This window comes from Megascapheus bottae, chromosome 6, assembly GCF_031878675.1.
Source record: "Megascapheus bottae isolate mThoBot1 chromosome 6, mThoBot2.hap1, whole genome shotgun sequence".
Lineage (NCBI taxonomy): Eukaryota > Metazoa > Chordata > Mammalia > Rodentia > Geomyidae > Megascapheus > Megascapheus bottae.
In genome coordinates this window covers 84,093,842-84,113,310 of record NC_143514.1, presented here as the reverse complement: position 1 = coordinate 84,113,310, position 19,469 = coordinate 84,093,842, and the positions used below count along the sequence as shown (strand labels likewise).

The window sequence follows — 19,469 nt, the reverse complement described above, 5'->3', positions numbered from 1 at the left end:
AAGCGGACCTTCCCCGGAGATGTCCAGGGAAGCGGACCTTTCCCGGAGCCGCCCAGGGAAGCGGACCTTCCCGGAGATATCCAGGGAAGCGGACCTTTCCCGGAGCCGCCCAGGGAAGCGGACCTTCCCGGGGATGTCCAGGGAAGAGGACCTTCCCGGAGATGTCCAGGGAAGCGGACCTTCCCGGAGATGTCCAGGGAAGCGGACCTTCCCCGGAGATGCCCAGGGAAGCGGACCTTCCCCGGAGATGTTCAGGGAAGCGGACCTTCCCCGGAGATGTCCAGGGAAGCGGACCTTCCCGGAGATGTCCAGGGAAGCGGACCTTTCCCGGAGCCGCCCAGGGAAGCGGACCTTTCCCGGAGCCGCCCAGGGAAGCGGACCTTCCCCGGAGATGTCCAGGGAAGCGGACCTTTCCCGGAGCCGCCCAGGGAAGCGGACCTTCCCGGAGATGTCCAGGGAAGCGGACCTTCCCCAGAGATGTCCAGGGAAGCGGACCTTTCCCGGAGCCGCCCAGGGAAGCGGACCTTTCCTGGTGAGGGCAAAGCGGCCGGCGAGCCGCTGGGACTGAAGGACGCGGACGCCAAGCTGGGGACTCTCGGCGGACTCTGGCCTAGCAACAGCGTCTTTCCGGCTGCTTCGTCCACCGGGGCTCCCGAGGCTCCGCTCGCGGTCCCCGCCGCCGCTCTCGCCCGCCCCTCCCCGCGTCCACCCGCGCTCTGCGCCGGTCCCGCCGGCGAGTTTGTCCCGCTGTGGTCGCCGTAGCCGGGGGCGTGGCCGGTCGTGAGGCGGGGGGCGGGGCCGGCGCTCGGGCCAATCCGAGGGTTGCGCGCGGCGCGGCCCTGGCCGGCTTCCGTCGGGCGGAGGGCGGGGCCGCGCGGCGCCTGCGCAGAGCCCGGCCTCAGGCGCGCGGCGCGTGGCTGCCCTGCGGACCGCTCGTCGCGCCTCCGGACGGGGTCTGGAGGCTACGCGGCCATGTCGTGGCTCTTCGGAATCAACAAGGGCCCCAAGGGCGAAGGCGCGGGGCCGCCGCTGCCCTTGCCGCCCGTGCAGCCCGGGGCCGATGGCGGGGGCGACCGAGGCGCGGGAGACCGGTCGGCGCCCAAGGACAAATGGAGCAACTTCGACCCGACGGGCCTGGAGCGCGCGGCCAAGGCGGCGCGGGAACTGGAGCACTCCCGTGAGTGCGGCGGGGCGCCGCCGTCCAGCCCTCACCCCCGGCCTGGTCGCCCGGGCATCCGTGGTCCCGGCGGCCCCGCTCCTCCGGCCACCTACCGACCCCCGGACTCCCTCCTCGTGCCGCCAGGCCCCTTGCGCCCTCAGCCGGCTGTGGAGAGCGCGGCGGCGTAGACGGGGCAGAGGGTGTTTGGAGGTGCAGGTGTCGGGGCCGCTGTCTCAGCCTCGCCCACAGTGCGTGTGGTTCCTCCACGTGGGGTCCACCGAGACGTGAACCGGTACCAGGCGATCCTGGTACCTTTCTTTCTCCCGAGGGAAACGCGTTTGAGTCGTTTGGCTCATGCCGAGTACAGGAACAGGGCTAAAGCCATTGGTCCAAAGGTCCAGGCCCCGGCCGTCACTGGGTAGGCGTGTCTCTTCCCCTCGGGGTCAGCGATGTAGCGTTTAAATGTTTGACAGCATAGAGTAAATACTGGGGAACACCTTGTCTACTCTTGGATGGATTTCTGGTGGCATTTCTGATAGGCCCCTAGGTCTGAGACCCTAGATTCAAGCCAAGCTTTCTGTTGGCAAGGAAGGAGACAAGCAGGCTTTCTGTTGTGAGGTGTGGAGGGCCAGAGGGTGGGCAGTCAAGGCAGGTGGAGGTGAGGCTGTGGTGTACCAGAGGCCCACGACCACAGATGTGTCTTTGTCAGTGTGCTCACTCAACATCCTAGCAACCTCTGTTCTATACCTTCCATCCCACAGGCCACGCCAAGGAGGCACTGAGCCTTGCACAGATGCAGGAGCAAACACTGCAGCTGGAGCAGCAGTCTAAACTCAAGGTGAGTTGTGGGAAGGACCGGGGACATGACACAGACAGTGGTCCTGGACCTGGCCGAGTGCCCGCTTAGTCCTCCATTTTATGAAGTAGCAGAGTAGGCAAAGATGGCCCTAGATATGCGTGGCTGAGTCTGTTACAACAGAGCCAGCTGGGCAGCTTTAGGGGAGGGTTGTCTCCTGTCTTTTCATCAGGAATTCCTTACTTGGCTTCTCTGTGTCCAGTAGGATTCCCTTTCCCCTACCTAGGAGCATGAGAGTTTTTTTTTTTTTTTTTTTAAACTTTTGGTCAGTTGTGGGGCTTATAAACTTTCTTTTCCAGTCCTGCTGCTTGAACTCGGGTCGTAGGCGCTGTCTCTGAACTTCTCTATGCCCATGGCTAGCTCTGTACCAATTGAGAGCCACAGCACTACTTCTGACTTTTTCTTTTCGGGTGCCTGCCATACTTTTTCAGTTTTTTAAAAATGTCCAAGCAGGGACCCCGAGTTTGGCCTAGTGGTAGGGTGTGTGCCTAGCATACACGAAGACCCAGTGTTCCATTCCTCGGTACCACATACATAGAAAAAGCCAGAAGTGTTGCTGTGACTCAAGTGGTAGAGTGCTATCCTTGAGAAAGTTCAATGATAGTGCCCAAGTTCTGAGTTCAAGTCAGGACTGGCTTGAACTGCAACAGGGCTTTGAAAAAAATGCAAGAGGCATGAACAGGTTCTTCTTGTCCCCTTTAACAAATATTAATAAACACTAATGGCGCTGTGGCTCAAGGGGTAGGGCAGTAGTCTTGAGCTTAAGAACTCAGAAATGACACCCAGGCCCAGAGTTCAAGTCCCCCGGAGAACAAGAAAAAAAGGATGAACACTAATCAAGGTGTTCACAATAACTACATGGTGGGAGTTTTAAATACTAATGATAAAAAGTGTGATTCATTTCCTCTTGGTGACACGGATTCTGGACACCAGTCCTTGCAGAGAGCAAGGACTGCCCTTTGCTGTTGCCACTGTGGCACACCACGGAAGGGTGTAACAAGCACCACAGGATCCCAGTTCTCTGCCCTTGCATCTGGGTTCTTTCTGGGCCTTGGCTGTAGGCAAAGCCTTTGGTATGTGGGGGGTTCTGTCCAGGTGCATTTTCAAAAGTGTTCCCTCCCCACACCCCTTGCTGGGTCTCTTGCACAGACCATCTGTGCAAAATTTGATGCTGCCAGCCTGCTGCTTGAGGGCAAGGGTTCTGGAGACTGTGAGAGGCTCTTAGGCCACCCTGGGCTGTGTTCCACAGGAGTACGAGGCGGCCGTGGAGCAGCTGAAGAGTGAGCAGATCCGAGTGCAGGCTGAGGAGAGGAGGAAGACCCTGAATGAAGAGACGAGGCAGCACCAGGCTGTAAGGGCCCGGGCTTGGGGGTGGGAGGGGCTCCAGGCCTCTCTGGTAAACGGTTATCTACTGATGTGCCTGCCCTGGGATGCCCTGTACAAACACCAAAGCATGTAGATTCCCTTCATGCCAACCCATGCTACCGTGCATCTCAGTCGGGGGCTTCTTGAGGCCCCACACCTAGCCAAAGCTAGGGCCAAACGGGTGCCTGGCCTGTCCAGTGGCATCTCCAGACACAGAATGTCCTTTCTGCTCTTCCTTCCTAGAGGGCGCAGTATCAGGACAAGCTGGCCCGGCAGCGCTATGAGGACCAGCTGAAGCAGCAGGTGAGCAAGGCACGCCACGGAGGAGTCTGTGCCATCTTGAGCAGAGCTAACTTTTTGTGGACCAAATCCAGGACAGCACATTGATTGTCTGTTGAACCTCGATCTGGTTCTGGGGACTTCGTTCCAGCTACCACTCTTGAGCATATACACCCTCTCTGGGCATGTGCACAAGAATGCCCCAGCACACAGCCTACATAGAGGTACCTCTGTGTGCAGTCACATGCATGCCTTCCTTTGTGGTCTGGACAGCAGTGGTAGATTGGCAGCTGCTGTGAGGGTTGGTGCTAGGCAGGATTTTTCCCCAGGCCTCCTGAGGGTAGAGTCCCAGAGCCATGCCAGGCCTGGAGAACTCAGCAGCACGGGCCCCTCTGCCACAGTCTGAATCTGTGCCTGCAGTGGGTGTCAGGACAGGTGGACTACAGTGTTATGTAAGGCTAGGGGATGAGCAAGGGCAGCAGGGCTCTGCTGGCAGCTACCCTGCTAAAGCCGCCCTGGGGCTCTGCTGGCCCAAGCTGGACATCCACCCAGGCTGGATCGGGGTGCACAGGCTGTGTGCACCCTTGCCAGGGCGGAAGCTTTCCTGGCTCAAAGCAGCTTTGTGTTGGCTGTCTTTCTGATTTCAAAAGCTTCTCCATGTCTTGTGACTTCTCAGCAACTTCTCAATGAGGAGAGCTTACGGAAGCAGGAGGAGTCTGTGCAGAAGCAGGAGGCCCTGCGTCGAGGTAGGAGGGCAAGAGGGGGCTTGGGTGAGTGTGGGTCCTCTCAGGATGAGCAGGGGTCCCCAGGTGAGCAGAAGCTATCTGGTGGAGCAGTGGCTGTGTCCGTGACTGCATTCACAGCCTCTGCTCCATCTGAGGTTCCAGCATGCAGGCTCTTGGGTCTCTCTGAGGGGCTCACTCTGGTCGTGCCATGGTGTGTGCCCAGGGCACCATTCCCCCAGAGTCTGTGCAGGGAGTGCTGTTAACTGGGTTCTGGTGTAAGCTTGTTCGCCTGACTTCAGCAGAAGAGTATACTTCTTCACTCCGTGCTGGCCTGAGAGGAGGTGACGAAGGGCCGTAGGCCCTCACGCGATGTCTGCATTTAGTGCTGATAAACAGACACATGATGGTGTGGTATTGTGTTGCTTTTCTGGATTTTTTTTTGAAGTGTCAGTCCTGGAGCTTGAACTCACGGTTAGGTGTAGACACTAGGCCTTTTAATTCAAGGGTAATGTTCTACCATACCACAAGAGCCACAGCTCCACTTCTGGCTTGTTGGTGATTGACTGGAGATAAGAGTCTCATAAACTTGACTGCTGGCTACTAGTTGTGATCCTTCCTTAGATCTCAGCCTCCTGAGTTACTAGATTGCAGATGTAACTGGTGACCAGCCTGGGTTTTTTTTTTGGGGGGGGTGGTGAGGAGGCAGTCCTGGGGCTTGAACTCAGGGACTGGGCACTGTCCTTGAGCTCTTCAGCTCAAGGCTACCGTCCTAACCCTGGGCCTGAGTGCTGTCTCTGAGCTATTCAGCTCCAGGCTCCTGCCCTACCCTTGAGCCACAGCCCCCCTTTTGTTTTCTAGAGATCAATTGGAGATAAGAGTCTCTTGGCTTTGTAGTGCCCTGGCTGGCTCTGAACCTTGATCCTCAGATCTCAGCCTGCTGAGTAGCTAGGATCACCGGCATGAGCCACCGCTCAGCTTGTAATTTGTTTCTTAAAACATACTTTGGCTGGACTGGGAGTTTGGCCTAGTGGTAGAGTGCTTGCCTAGCATGCATAAAGACCCTGGTTCAATTCCTCGGTACCACATACGTAGGCTCAAGTGGTAGAGCTCTAGCCTTGAGGACGTCCAAGGACAGTGCTCAGGCCCTGAGCTCAAGCCCAGGACTGGGGGGGGGGGGGAAGAATAGCAAACCAAACAAACCATACTTTGGCTAGGTGTAGGTGGCTCACGCATGTAACCCTAGCTACTGAGGAGGCTGAGAGCTGAGGATCGTGGTTCAAAGCCAGCTTGGGCTTGAAATCAGGGAGACTCTTCTCCAATTAGACGCCAGGAAACAGAAGCAGCATTGTGGCTCAAGCAGGTAGATAGCCTTGAGCTAAAGAGCTCAGAGAGTACCCAGCCTCCAGGACTGACAAAAAGCAAACAAACCAAAACATATTTCACTGATGCTGGTGGTTCACACCTATGATCCCAGCTACCATGGAACCTAAGATTTTGAGGACTGAGAATTAAAGCCAGCCTGAGGATGGAAGTCCAATAAATAGACTCCTACCTCCAGTTAACCACCAAAAGCTAGAAGTAGAGCTGTATGTAGCTCACTTGTTAAAAGAGTGTCAATCTTGAGGGTGGTACCCACACCCCAGTCCTGCCCAAAAAGGAAAAGAAAGGGGGCTTGGAATGTGGCTTAGTGGTAGAGTGCTTGCCTAGTAGGCACAGAGCCCTGGGTTCGATTCCTTAGCACCATATAAATAGAAAAGAAAAAAAGCCAGAAGTGGCGCTGTGGCTCAAGTGGTGGAGTGCTACCCTTGAAAAAGGAAGCTCGGGACTGCTTAGGTTCTGGGTTCAAGCCCCAGGACTGTCCTGGACCACGGGCTCTGGCATCTGCTGGACGGCCGGGTCCCAGGGTCTGGTGTGCTCACTTGGGCCTGGTCTGTCCCTGGTCCATGGCTGAAGCATGAGCAGAGGCCATTGTGGTTTGCGCTGAGTACACTGGCCCTGTCTTGTGCTGGCAGCTACTGTGGAGCGTGAGATGGAACTTCGGCATAAGAATGAGATGTTGAGGGTGGAGGCGGAAGCCCGAGCCAGGGCCCGGGCTGACCGGGAGAATGCAGACATCATCCGGGAGCAGATTCGCCTGAAAGCGGCAGAGCACAGACAGACCATCCTGGAGTCCATCCGGTGAGGACGCTCCAGCCCAGTGCCAGCACCATGGTCTCCTCAGTGGGAGCAGGGTGGCCAGGGTGAGGCCCTGGCGTCCGGCGGGGTGGAGTCCTTCTGCATGCCAGCCTCCGAAGGCCAAGGACCCTGTGTCCATTTCCCCTGCAGGACAGCTGGCACCCTGTTTGGTGAAGGATTCCGTGCCTTTGTGACAGACTGGGACAAAGTGACAGCCACGGTATGTATGGCCACATTCGTGTCAGGGTCAGGCCGCTGTGTGAGCTTGTCTCCTAGCGACGCCATGCCTGAGCCCGGGCAGCTCACGGCCCCTCAAAGGGAAGTGCTGGCGTCAGCAGCCTTCCTTGTGGCGCACACTCGTAACTCACCCGTGGACTCAATCCTACAGGGCAACAGAGCCAGGGAGCGAGGAAGCCTTTTCAGCCTTGGGTGCTCCCCACCGGGTGGGAGGGTTGGTCTTTTGAGGGAAATGCTTGGTGCCGTGGAAGTGGAGGTGCAGCTGAAGTGGTGTGGAGTGCCAGCCTTGAGTGAAGAGAATGACGGGAGAGCAGGAGGACCTTACCAGCACCAGGTGCACTAATGCTGGCAGGGCCCGAGGCCTGGCACACAGGGGCCTGCATACAGTGAATGCTCACTGCATCCTGTCAGGAGCATTTCTCTTCTTCCTTCTCAGTTTTCCATTACTGGGAAAGACTTTGAAGGGCTTCAACTTAGTTCCTGGGCACTGTCCCTTAGCTTTCCCCACTCAAGGTTAACATTCTACCACTTGAGCCTTAGCACCACTTCTGGTTTTCTGGTGGTTAATTGGAGATAAGAGTACCATGGACTTTGGTGCCAGGGCTGGCTTTGAACTTTGATCCTCAGACCTCAGCCTCCTGAGTAGCTGGGATGACAAGTGTGAGCCACTGGTGCCCAGCCCCTGAGCGTTTTTTGCTGAAGGCTAGTATTCTACCACTTGGGCCACAGCCCCACTTCTGATATTTTGGTAATTAATTGGAGATGAGTCTCAGGTGTTTTCCTGCATGAGCTGGGTTCAAACTTTGATTCTCAGATCTCAGCCTCCGGAGTAGCCAGGATCACAGGTGTGAGGCTGTGCAGACTCGGAGGCTAGCTGCCTGCTCTTGTATTTATTTTACTTAGTTCATCTATTTTGTGCTGGCCCTGGGTCTTGAACTAGGGATTGAGTGCTGTCCTTTAGGGTTGGCCACCCATGTCTCCCTTGAAAAATTAGCCTTTTAAGGGGCAGGAATATGGCCTAGAAGTAAAGTGCTTGCCCACCCATGCACAAAGCCCTGGGTTGGATTCCTCATTACCACATATATAGAAAAAGCTGGAAGTGGTGCTGTGGCTCAAGTTGTAGAGCTCTAGCCTTGAGAACACCCAAGGACAGTGCCTAGGCCCTGAGTTCAAGTCCCAGTATTGACAAAAAGAAAGAAAAGTTAGCCTTTTAAAACAGTGAAGAGGGCAGGGGGAGGGTGGCCTAGAGGTCGAGTGCTTGCCCATCATGCACAAAGCCCTGGGTTCCATTCCTCAGTACCACATACATAGAAAATGACAGAAATGGTGCTGTGGCTCAGGTGATAGAGTGCTAGCCTTGAGAAAGCCCAGGGATAATGCCACGACCTGAGTTCAAGCCCCAGGTCTGGCAAGAAAAGAAAGGGGTGGGTGGGGAGAAATCAGTAGAGGTCATGAACCCTCTCCTAGCCAGCTAGCCAGCCCCTGCCTTCCAGCCCTGCAAGCTCTGCTTCAGAGAGAGTGAAGTGTGCTGATGAAGGGCGTCTGTGAAATCCGGAGCCCGGGGCTCCCACCTGGAACCCTAGCAGTGCAGGAGGCTGAGATCTAAGCCAGCCTGTCAGAAAAGTCTATGCGGCTGTGGGAGCCTTGAGAACAAAAATTTAGGGACAATGTGTAGGCCCTGAATGAAAGCCTAGATCAAGGGCTCTCATGATACTTTTTTTTTTAATTAATTTTTTTGATGTTGGTTGTGGAGTTTGGACTCTGGGCCTGGGTGCTGTCCCTGAGCTCTTCAGCTCAAGGCTACCACCCCACCCCTTGAGGCACAGCGCCACTTGCAATTTTCTAATGGTAAGTTGGAGATAAGAGTTTCATGTTCGTTAGTGCCTGGGCTGGCTTTGAACCGTGATCCTCAGATTTCAGCTTCCTGAGTAGCTAGGATGACAGGCGAGAGCCACCACAGCCTGCTTTTTTTTCCTCACCAGTTGGTTGTGGGACCTGAACTCTCGGCCTGGGCTCTGTCCCTGAGCTCTTCAACTCAAGGCTAGTGCTCTGCCACCGGTTTCCTGGTGGTTATTTGGAGATAAGAGTCTCATGGACTTTTATAAAAGTCCAGGCTGCCTTTGAACCGTGATCCTCAGATTTCAGCTTCCTGAGTAGCTAGGATGACAGGCGTGAGCCACTGCACCTGCCTAGTGACATATTTTTGACCCATCCCATGACACATGCAAGGCTGAGGGGTGCAGGTACAGCACAGGTGCTGCCTCTCTGTTTTAGGTGGCTGGATTGACATTGTTGGCTGTTGGAGTTTATTCGGCCAAGAACGCTACTGCTGTTGCTGGCCGGTACATTGAGGCCCGGCTGGGGAAGCCATCCCTGGTGAGGGAGACTTCGCGCATCTCAGTACTGGAGGCGCTGAGGCATCCTATTCAGGTATGGCTGCAGAAAGGCCCCGGGCCCCGTGTCCCTGCCAGGTGTCCACACTGCTTCCATCTACGTGTTGGCTTGGGTAGTTTTTCCAAGGCTCCTCTCACAAGGGTGTGGATCTGCGGATGGGTCTGGTTTCAGCTTTTGATTTAGTTGTAGGCCGGGGCCTACTGTCGTTTGGCCGTAGTGGGCGTGAGGAGCTCCTGGTGTCTGGGCTGAGCCCCTCACCCTGATGGGCCTGCTGTCCCTTGGGCTATGACCAAGTCTCTTCCACGGCTCAGTGCAGAGAGTTGAGAAGATAATTGTCAATAAGGACCCCAAAGTCAGGCACGGTGGCTCTCCCTTGTAATCCTAGCTACTCGGGAGTGTGAGATCTGAATAACTAAGGCGAAAAAAGGGCTGGGGCTGATTGAAGTGGTGGAGCGCCTGTCTAGCAAGCAAACTGGGTACTACCCCTCAAAAGAGAGAGAAGGCCAGGCCTGGGGACACCAGTTGTGATCCCTGCTACTAAAGGGCTGTCTCAGAAAAAGACGAGGGAGCGTCATGTCGCTCCGTGGAAGAGTCCAGGCCCCAGGCTCCACCCCAGCACTCAGAACAAGCCACAGGGCCCTGGGTGTGTTATGTCTGGGTGCCGAGGGCGGAGGGCGGTGTGCTGCCGGGTCCTGGCCTGGGGGATTGGGAGCAGCGCGCCTCCACAGGTCAGCAGGCGTCTCCTCCCCACAGGTCAGCCGCCGTCTCTTCCTCAGGCCCCAGGATGCTCTGGAGGGTGTCGTTCTCAGTGTAAGTCTGTCTGCAGTTCTGGGAGGGGTGCTGAGCGGAGTGGATGTGTCTGGTGTATGTGGTACTGATGGCTGTGGCTCTGAAAGACTGTGCCACCATGCTGAACCTGCATTTAGCTGCACGTGGCTAGGGCGGACTCCACAAGGAACAGGTTATATAGTGCAGCATCCTGGGTCGTGTCCCCCCCCCCAGCCCAGCCTGGAGGCCCGAGTGCGGGACATTGCCATAGCAACGAGGAACACCAAGCAGAACAAGAGCCTGTACCGGAACGTCCTCATGTACGGCCCGCCTGGGACGGGCAAAACACTGTTTGCCAAGGTGAGGGCAGGCACCGGGCTCACGAGCGGCTGCGGTGCGGCTGGGGGTCTGGGGACGGGGTGGGGTGGTGCGTCTGAGGGGAGAGACGATCTGCTTTCTCTCCCCGCTCCTTCCTGCCCAGAAACTCGCACTGCATTCAGGAATGGACTACGCCATCATGACAGGCGGGGACGTGGCCCCCATGGGGCGGGAGGGTGTGACCGCCATGCACAAGGTCTTCGACTGGGCCAACACCAGCCGGCGAGGGTGAGAGTAGCCCCACACATGCAGGCTCTGGCTCTGGGGAACCAGCAGGCACCCCGCCATTTTCCTGCTTACCCTGTTCTCTAGGCTGTGTAAGCGGCCATGGCAGGCTCTGACCTCTGCCACCTGGGTGGGTGCTTCTGCTGAGCTCCTATTTGAGATTCACATTGAGGGTGGAAAGCCGGTGGGCACAGGCCTGGGGGGTGGGGTTAACGTGCAGGGCTCAGAGCCTCTGACTGGGAGCAGCATGGCATGGCCACCTCAGCCCCCTTGCCTCAGTTGCTCTCTCCCCTTGAGTGTTTGTCCTCCTGACCCTGGCTGGGAGAATTGGGTGGACAGGTCACTGAGGAACGTTCTGCCCAGTGCAGCGCATTAGAGCTGTCTTGGCTCTGAGTTAGGGATCTTGAAGCTCAGAGGGATGGCCTTCCTGGGGGGCAGCCTGCTTCCAGGCAGCTGTGTGCTCAGGTCGACCTTGGCTTGGTCCCCCTTCTGCTCACAGCCTCCTGCTGTTCGTGGATGAAGCAGATGCTTTCCTCAGGAAGCGAGCCACTGTGAGTACTCAGAAAGAGCTGGGAGCCGGCCTCCTGCCACCACTGCAGAGGGTTGTTCCCCAAGTTGTTTCTGTTTTGCCAGTCCTTGGGTTTGAACTTAGGATCTGGTTGTTGTCCTTGAGCTTCTTTTGCTCAGGGCTCTGCCACGTGAGCCATTGCTCCACTTCCCGCTTTTTCTGATAAATCTTAGGGACTTTCCTGCCTTCGCTGGCTTCACCCTGTAAGCCTTCTGAGCATGGAGGATGATAGGTCTGAGCCATCAGTGCCTGGCTTTCTTTAAGCTGCAGTGTCTGATTTGGCTTGGAGTTTTGTTGCCTCGTGCATGCTAAGTACACACTTGTCAGTAGCTATACCTGCTCCTGGAGCACACCTTGCCGAGGCGACCTTGACCTCACCCTTGGCTAGTACTGAGCTGCTCCTCCACCTGTGGACTGATGCCAGAACTTTGTCTATGCAGGAAAAGATAAGCGAAGACCTCAGGGCCACCCTCAATGCATTCCTACACAGGACGGGCCAGCACAGCAGCAAGTAAGGAGGGTTCCCTGCCTGCACCACTCCTGGCGTGGGCCCTCGGGAGACAGCCTTTCCCCCTGCCACCGCTGCCACTGTCCTGCTGGATCTTGAGCGTGGGGCTGCAGTGGTCTCCTTTGAACCTGGCTGTCATGGCTGATCTGCACATGCTCCGAGCGCCTGGCCTGCCGTCCCTCACAGGACCCCAGCCTCCCTGTCCCCTGGTGGGATGCTCCTGACCCCTGAGGCTGCCCTGCCATTGGAGGCCCGTAGGGGCCCGGCAGCCTGGGCATCCTTGGGCAAGTTTGTTTGCTGGGAGCTGATGAGGAGCGGGTTGTGGGTTGGGGCTTTGCCTGGCGCCACAGCCTTGCCTGGGGACTGGCCCCAGGGTGACTTTCAGGCCTTGGCAAGAGGTCTCACACTGAGAAGCTTTCCTGGCTTCCTGGCCCCCTAGATCTGTGGCAGGCGAAGGCATGCCTGTGGCCAGACTTCTTCCCTTCCAGACACCTTAATCCTGCCCCAGCTGCGGGGACACCGAGGCAGGGCTGAAAGACGCTGCAGCTCTGCTCAGGGGCCTCACTGTCGGACAAGCAGAGTGGTGGGTGTGGCCTGGGTTTTCCCAGTGACAGGACTGCTCTCTGCTGGAGGGCTGCGCTGTGGGAAAGGGCTTGCCTGGTGTCTCAAGCCGAAGCACTCCAGCACCTGCTAAGTTAGATTCTTATAGACAGTCTCCCCGAGGAGACCTGAGCTGCGTCAGGCACTCAGCCTGCCTGTCCTCTGGCTCCAGGTTTATGCTGGTTCTGGCCAGTAACCAGCCTGAGCAGTTTGACTGGGCCATCAACGACCGCATCGACGAGATGGTCTGCTTCGACCTGCCCGGGCCGGAGGAGCGGGAGCGCCTGGTGAGAATGTATTTTGACCAGTATGTTCTTAAGCCGGCCACAGAAGGAAAGCAGTAAGTGCCCAGCCCCTACCTGGCCCCATCCCACCTGGCTAGTACAGCCCAGCTCCTGGTCGTGGGGCTCCCTTTCCTGGTGCTTGGGAGGCCCCCCGAGCTTCTCCAGGCTGTGGCGAGGTGATAGTCCCCCATCCCAGCCAGTTCCTGCCTTGAGGGAGCTTTGAGCCCTCAGGCGTGGGGGACGTGCCATGGCTGAGGTGACACGGAGGCCCTTGGGTTGGGAGGTGGGCAGTCACACTGCCCCTGTCTGAGGGTCCTGGACTCCCCCCTGCTGCTCCGAGCTGCTCTGGGGAAGAAGCCCGTATGGGGAACCCTTGGTGGGCTTTGCTGGTTCTGGCCAGTAAGCGGCCTGGCCCTGCTGTGTGTGGGGGTCCTGGATGCCTGCAGCCAGCGGACAGAGGCTGCTCTGTTTCCAGGGTCTGAGACCCAGGCTCCAGGGCACTTGAGTCTGCTCGCTTCTGTGTCCTGACTTCAGGTCTGCTGCCGCCCGTGGCCACTGCGTGTTCTGAGGGGAACATGGCTAGCTTTGCTGTTTCCCGCATGCCTGCCTCCTCCCAGCCACCTCCTGCTGGCCTCGGGTCTCTTCCGTAGCCACCAGGCAGGCAGCGGGGTCTGCCAGCTCCTCCACGAGGCCCCTGTGGCCTCCGTCAGTTCTCGTTCCCCACCACCCCGTGCTTCATCTCCTGCCCAGGCCCCTCTGGGAACTAGGTCTGCATAGAGTAACTGCGGGCCAGGTCTTCTGGGTGTCGTTCCAACTGCCTGCGCCCCTGGGCCTGCAGGAGGAAGGGTGTGCCCGCCAGGCGCCCAGCAGATGAACGCTGGGATGCAGACAGCTGGCCTCTGGGCAGCCCTGGGAAGGCGCCTTTGCCCCTGCAGCCCCGGCTCCGGCTCCGTGTTGGAGCCCTGTTCTCGCCTCTCCTGGGGAGCTGTGCCCACTCCAGGTGCCACTTGGGAACTCTCCCCTAGGCGCCTGAAGCTGGCCCAGTTTGACTACGGGAAGAAGTGTTCACAGGTCGCCCAGCTGACAGAGGGTATGTCAGGCCGCGAGATCGCCCAGCTCGCCGTGGCGTGGCAGGTGAGTCCGAGGGCCTGTGGGCTTGTCCCCAGGGCTTTCTGTTGTAGGGTACCTGGTGCCAGGATGAGGCTGTGCTTTCACTCTGGCCACCTCATGGGAGAATGGAGCAAGAATGCTGGGAATTGGCAGTCTCTCCTGACCCACATCCAAGGTGCCACCCAGTTAGTGCCTGGTAGAAGTGCTGGGGTAGGGCAGGAGGTGGCTCTTACCTGTGCTGTCCACCTCACTAGATGCCTGGACAGGGGGCTCCCCTCAGTCGATGCCGAGTCGGCACACCTGGGCTGCCAGGTGGTAGGTGAGTGGAGATCCTGTTCCAGATGAGGCGTGCCCGTCAAGCTTGCTCTGAGAATACTGTGTGGGGTTTGGCTTTCTAGGACAGGGTCATGGGTGGGGCACAGGATAAACAGATGCCTTTCCTAGACTCGGCAGAAGCACTGCTGGCTCAAAGCCGAAGCCAGAGTGTCCTGAGGTGAGTCGTGTGGGGCGGGGCCTGAAGTTTGTGGTCCCTCACTCGAAAGGCTGAAGACCCTGACTCACATTCTGCATCCTGAGTTAGATCGTGTGAACAAGCCTTTGCTGTCTTCCCGTGCCACTCATCCCTGGGGTCTGGGCCCCTGTTGGTCATGTTACCCTAATACGCTCAGGTCCCAGGACCAGACACAGCCCCCTGTGCTCGGGTCTTTAGGCCATGCTCACTCTGGGGAGGTCACACATGGTGCCCTTCCTCCCGGGGTAGCGCAGGGCCCGTGCTCGCTCTACTGGGGGGGGGGCACACGTTGACCCTGCGCTCCCGGGGTAGCAGCATGGGCCTGTGCTCGCTCTACTGGGGGGGACACGTTGAGCTTGCTCTCCTGAGGTAGCATGGGCCCTTGCTCGCTCTACTGGGGAGGCACACGTTGAGCCTGCTCTCCCGGGGTAGCGAGGGGCCCGTGCTCGCTCTACTGGGGGGGGACACGTTGAGCCTGTGCTCCCGGGGTAGCGAGGGGCCCGTGCTCGCTCTACTGGGGGGGGACACATTGAGCCTGTGCTCTCGGGGTAGCGTGGGGCCCGTGCTCGCTCTACTGGGGGGGGAGCATGTTGAGCCTGCTCTCCTAGTGTAGCTCGGGCCGTGTCCCCTTGGAAACAGTGCCTGGAGCTGGGGCTGTGGCACCAAGTCCAAAGCTGCTGGCCTGCCCTGAGGTTATGCCCTTGTCTACCAGACTAGGCGGTGCCTCCACCCTCGCGTCTGCAGACGCCTCTCTTGGGGATCCACTGCCCCGCTTTTCTTCATCCTGAGTCTTCTGGCCCTTGCCGCCTCACTGAGAGCCTGGCTCAGGGCCCCAAGGTGCAGGAATTTGCTCACAGCTTTGCCCTGGGACTGCTGGGACCTTGTGTGTGCGTGGACGGGTGAATGATGGTGGTATGAGCATGTGATGTGCTGCTTGACTCCGTTTCTCGTTATTTCTGTTCATTCCCAGAGGTGGAGCTGTGCTAATGTTCGCCTTCTCATAGCAGAAGGGGTCTGGTTTCTCCAGATGCTCATGCATGCCTGTTTATTTCCTGCTTTTTTTCTATTAAAGAATTTATTAACATTGATTTTTTCATCATATTTCAAATGACATGTTTAACAAACAAGTGTTCAAGAAGGGAATCTCTGTATACAGTCACTGGCACTTAGTTTTTAGACATAATCAAAATTAGGCTGAGGGCTTTTGTGTCATGGACATTTCCTGCTTTCTGATAGTCCCCTTAGTTGTAGTGCTAAGTGGCAGGTAGGAGTTCTAGGATTAAACTCCAAATCCTTTTCTTTTCTTTCCTTTTTGGTCAGTGGTGGGCAGGCTTGGGTGCTGTCCCTGAGCTCTTCAGCTCAAGGCTGCTGCCCTGCCCCTTGAGCCACAGAGCCACTTCACATTTTCTGGTGATTACTTGGAGATAACAGTCTCGCGGGCCTACAGGCTTTATCGTGCCCAGGCTGGCTTTGAACCTTGATCCTCAGATCGCAGCCTCCTGAGTAATGAGGATTACAGGAGCCACAGCACTCACCTCATTTTCTTTTGTCGTCAGTTTTGGGGCTTGAACTCAAGGCCTGGGAACTGCTTGTGAGCTTTTTTTTTTTTTTTTTAATTTTATTTTTTACCTGTCCTGGGCCTTGAACTCAGGACCTGGGCACTGTCCTTGGGCTTTCTCAAGACTAGAGCTCTACCACTTGAGCCTCAGCACCATTTCTGACATTTTTGTCTTATGAATTTGCATATCCAGGCTGGCTTTGAACCATGATCCTTAAATCTCAGCCTCCTGAGTAGCTAAGATTACCACCAGTGCCTGGCCTTTATTAACATGTAAATGCATTTATATTATATATAGGATATATATAATGTATTATTACTATATAGTATATACTAGTATATATCACATATAGTTCATACACACACACACACACATTGTTTAGTGTGAACTGGTAGCATAAAATTTTACTTTTTTTTTTTTGGTTGATCCTGGGTCTTGAACTCTGGGCCTGGGTGTTGTCCCTAGCTCTTCAGCCGTATCCATTAAGTCACAGCACTACTTCCAGTTCTCTAGAGGTTAATTGGAGAGAAGAGTCTCGTGTTCTTTAGCCAGGTGGCTTTGAACCACAATCTGCAGACCTCAGCCTCCTGAGTAGCTAGTGGGATGACAGGCAGAGCCACCACGCCTGGTTCAGTTTTACTTTTTGATTTAGATGGTTTGCTTTGATGTTTTCATAGTCCTGGGGTTTGAGCCCATTTCAGGCACACAATCTCATGCTTGAGCTGTGCCATCAACCCTCGCACTTCAGCTTTTCCAGCTAGACCGCCTTTGCCTGTTGATGTCCCCTGCGTGTCTGGGATTTCAGCTCTGCCTCCTGGCCCGCGGCTGGTTCACAGAACCCTGTGAACTCTGCTCAGGGCCATTCGATGGAGACCCTCTGGTTTCCACGTCAGTAGCTAGGGTTACCAGCAGTGTGACCTGCCGCTCTCAGCTGGATGCCACGTCGGGCTTTTTGTCTGATTGCTTATGTAGAACTCTAATATCCTCAGTCCTTGATCGAGACTAGAAGTGCCAGAGCTGGCATGCGTGTCCTGCTCGTCTTGTATTTACCGTGTGCCTGTGGCCAATCATTGTCTGCTCAGAGTTCGTTGGCATTTGAGGCCTGGCCTGTGAGGTGAGACCCTGGCTCCCTCGGCACCTCTCTTCCAAAGGAAATGACACTGAAGCTTTTTCCTGTAATAGTTGAAATGCTTTTATAATTTTTCTTAATTGTGGTGATTGTATGGCTTCCCTTTTTGTGTCAGGGTGCGATGACACCCCACAGGGGAGTCCACGCCATCTTACTGTGCCGCCGCTGAAGTTGGTTTGCTAGTGCCCAACTTGGGGCTGTTGTTGTTTTTGGTGTGTGTGTGTGTATGTATGCTTTGCCAGTCCTGGTGTGTGTGTGTGTGTGTGTGTGTGTGTGTGTGTGTGTGTGTGTGTGTGTGTGTGTGTGTGTGTGTGTGTGTGTGTGTGTGTGTGTGTTTGCTTTGCCAGTCCTGGGCTTGAGCTCAGGGTCTGGGCACTGTCCTTGGTGTGTGTGTGTGTGTGTGTGTGTATGCTTTGCCAGTCCTGGTGTGTGTGTGTGTGTGTGTGTGTGTTTGCTTTGCCAGTCCTGGGCTTGAGCTCAGGGTCTGGGCACTGTCCTTGGTGTGTGTGTGTGTGTGTGTGTGTGTGTGTTTGCTTTGCCAGTCCTGGGCTTGAGCTCAGGGCCTGAGCACTGTCCTTGGACTTTCTCAGGCTAGAGCTCTACCACTTGAGCCTTAGCACCACTCCGGCTTTTTTCTAAGTATGTGGTACCGAGGAATCGAACCCGGGTCTTCGTGCATGCCAGGCAAACACTCCACCACTAGGCCAAACTCCCCGCCCCTCAATTACTTGTTTTTGAAATAAGTCTCAGGGCAGGAGTGTGGCTTAGTGGTGAGCACTTCCTTAGCATGCATGAAACCCTGGGTTTGATTCCTCTGTTCCACATACACAGTAAAAGCTGGAAGTGGTGCTGTGGCTCCAGTGGTAGAGTGCTAGCCTTGAGAAAGCCTGGGGATAGAGGTCAAGCCCCAGAACTGGCTAAGGTCCTTCAGCCTTGGCCTCTTGAGCCATCGTAGACTTGCGAAGGGGAGGCCCTGAGTGAGCGTCACAGCGCCTCGGCTCGCTGGTCCTGCAGCAAGCCCTGACGGGAGAGCCTCCTGGCCCCTGCTGCACTCTGGTGACCACTTCTCTCTAGGCCTTGGATGTGGTAGACGTCTTTGAGCAGAAGAATTTGTTGCCTTGTCTACTGCCAAGGCCAAGACAGAGCTGATGGGACCCCCCCACTCCCCCAGTGTCCCTGCCTTCCAGAGGGGATGGCACCATACTGCTTACCCCGAGCCTGGGCTGTGAGCCCCACACACACCATGAGCCAGTTGCCCACAGGAACAGCCCTGCATTTCCTCTAGGGCCCCTCCACAGTGCTGCCTGAGCCCCCACCCTAAGCCCACTTGAGGCTCCCCTCGCCGTCGCCCACCGTCTCCAGAGCTGCTGGGGCTGTGGATGCTATTGAGCAAGCAGCTTCCCGTCTGGGCTCCCTTGCCTGAGTGCTGGCTCCACCCCAAGGAGGGGTGGTGGGGCAGGGCCTGCGAGGGCGAGGACAACGGTTGGCTTCTGTGCTCAGCTCTGGCTCCTGCTTAGGCCAAGAGATGAGGCCCAAATCACTTAGGGATTCGTGGAGGTGAGGACGTGACTACAGCTCTGGGTCTCCAGTCACCCCTTCTGGCTGCACCCAGGGCCCTGCCTGCAGGTCTGCAGGGGCTTCTCTTCCAGGGTCTGCTCGGGGTCACGAAGGCCGTCCTGGGCAAGGAGCTGCCCCTTAGTGCACTCTCTTCCCCCAGGCCATGGCGTATGCCTCTGCCGATGGCGTCCTCACTGAAACCATGGTGGACGCTCGGGTCCAGGACGCGGTGCAGCAGCACCAGCAGAAGATGCAGTGGTTGAGGGTGGAGATGCCCAGGCCTGCAGCAAGGGAGCCCCAAGAGCCTCTGCTCTCCTGACACCACAGCTGGAGCGGGGCCTGGACGCCTCCTTCCCGTCCTCCACCCCTGGACACGCTGGGCGCGCCCCCAGTGCCACAGCCTGCCGTGGGCAGTGTGAGGGTGCATCTCCACACCCAGGGCCGGACAGGGCAGGGAGATGCCTGAGCACTGCCCCAAGGTTAGCTGTCCACTGCCCTGGCAGAACCCACACCTACGGGAACCAGACCAAGGACAGGGAGGTCCCGTGCCGAGCAGCCCTGGCAGGGCCCCGGCCCTGTCCCTACCCTGCGCACACTTGTGCCGAGAATTAGCTGACCCCTCCTGGTGGGGTGGATCTGAGCATGGCCGGCCACTGGCCATGGTGTCCTGGCTCAGGAGCTGCTGCCCCTGCCTTGGTTGGAGCTGGGCCTATTTATGGAGCATCTAATAAAGTTGACTGAGTCCTTGCCATTTCCGTCTCATGGCTGATGTGAGCGTGGGCTCCCGCGCTGTGGCAGGTGATGGAAGAGGCAGAGGCTGGAGCTTTCTGGAGAATTTACTGGCCAGGCAGAGTGGGCTTCACAGTGAGGCTGGGGTGCCGGGGGCCACCAGGTCCTTTCCACGGCTGAGGGCCCCCTCCACGTCCACCCTCCTGGCCCCACGCCCCATGCACATGCTCCCGTGTGCAGATGGACACAGGCTCCGGTGCCTCTCCCTTCCAGCAGATGGATGGACAACAGGTGCACAGGAAACAGCTTTCCACCAGGTGAGGCCGCAGACTGGCCTAGACCAGCCTGGGTCT

General features: G+C 57.1%; 1 protein-coding gene across 2 annotated transcripts; it reads left to right on the top strand.

The window, feature by feature from the left end:
* The first annotated feature begins 897 nt into the window (after positions 1-897).
* Positions 898-19,138, top strand: LOC150062637 (ATPase family AAA domain-containing protein 3A). 2 transcript variants are annotated; one of them, XM_090336022.1, is made up of 16 exons: positions 899-1,177; positions 1,921-1,997; positions 3,265-3,366; positions 3,624-3,683; positions 4,336-4,405; positions 6,397-6,562; positions 6,710-6,779; positions 9,071-9,226; positions 9,944-10,000; positions 10,193-10,318; positions 10,440-10,564; positions 11,061-11,112; positions 11,570-11,640; positions 12,410-12,577; positions 13,547-13,655; positions 18,548-19,138. In XM_090336022.1, the coding sequence occupies exons 1-16, from the start codon at positions 973-975 to the stop codon at positions 18,704-18,706; spliced, it is 1,773 nt and encodes a 590-aa protein (XP_090192148.1). In that variant the 5' UTR covers positions 899-972; the 3' UTR covers positions 18,707-19,138. The 2 variants fall into 2 exon arrangements, with proteins under 2 accessions (XP_090192149.1, XP_090192148.1); XM_090336023.1 differs by lacking the exon at positions 18,548-19,138 and having other exon boundaries at positions 898-1,177; positions 12,410-12,524; positions 13,547-13,652.
* Positions 19,139-19,469: the final 331 nt, after the last annotated feature.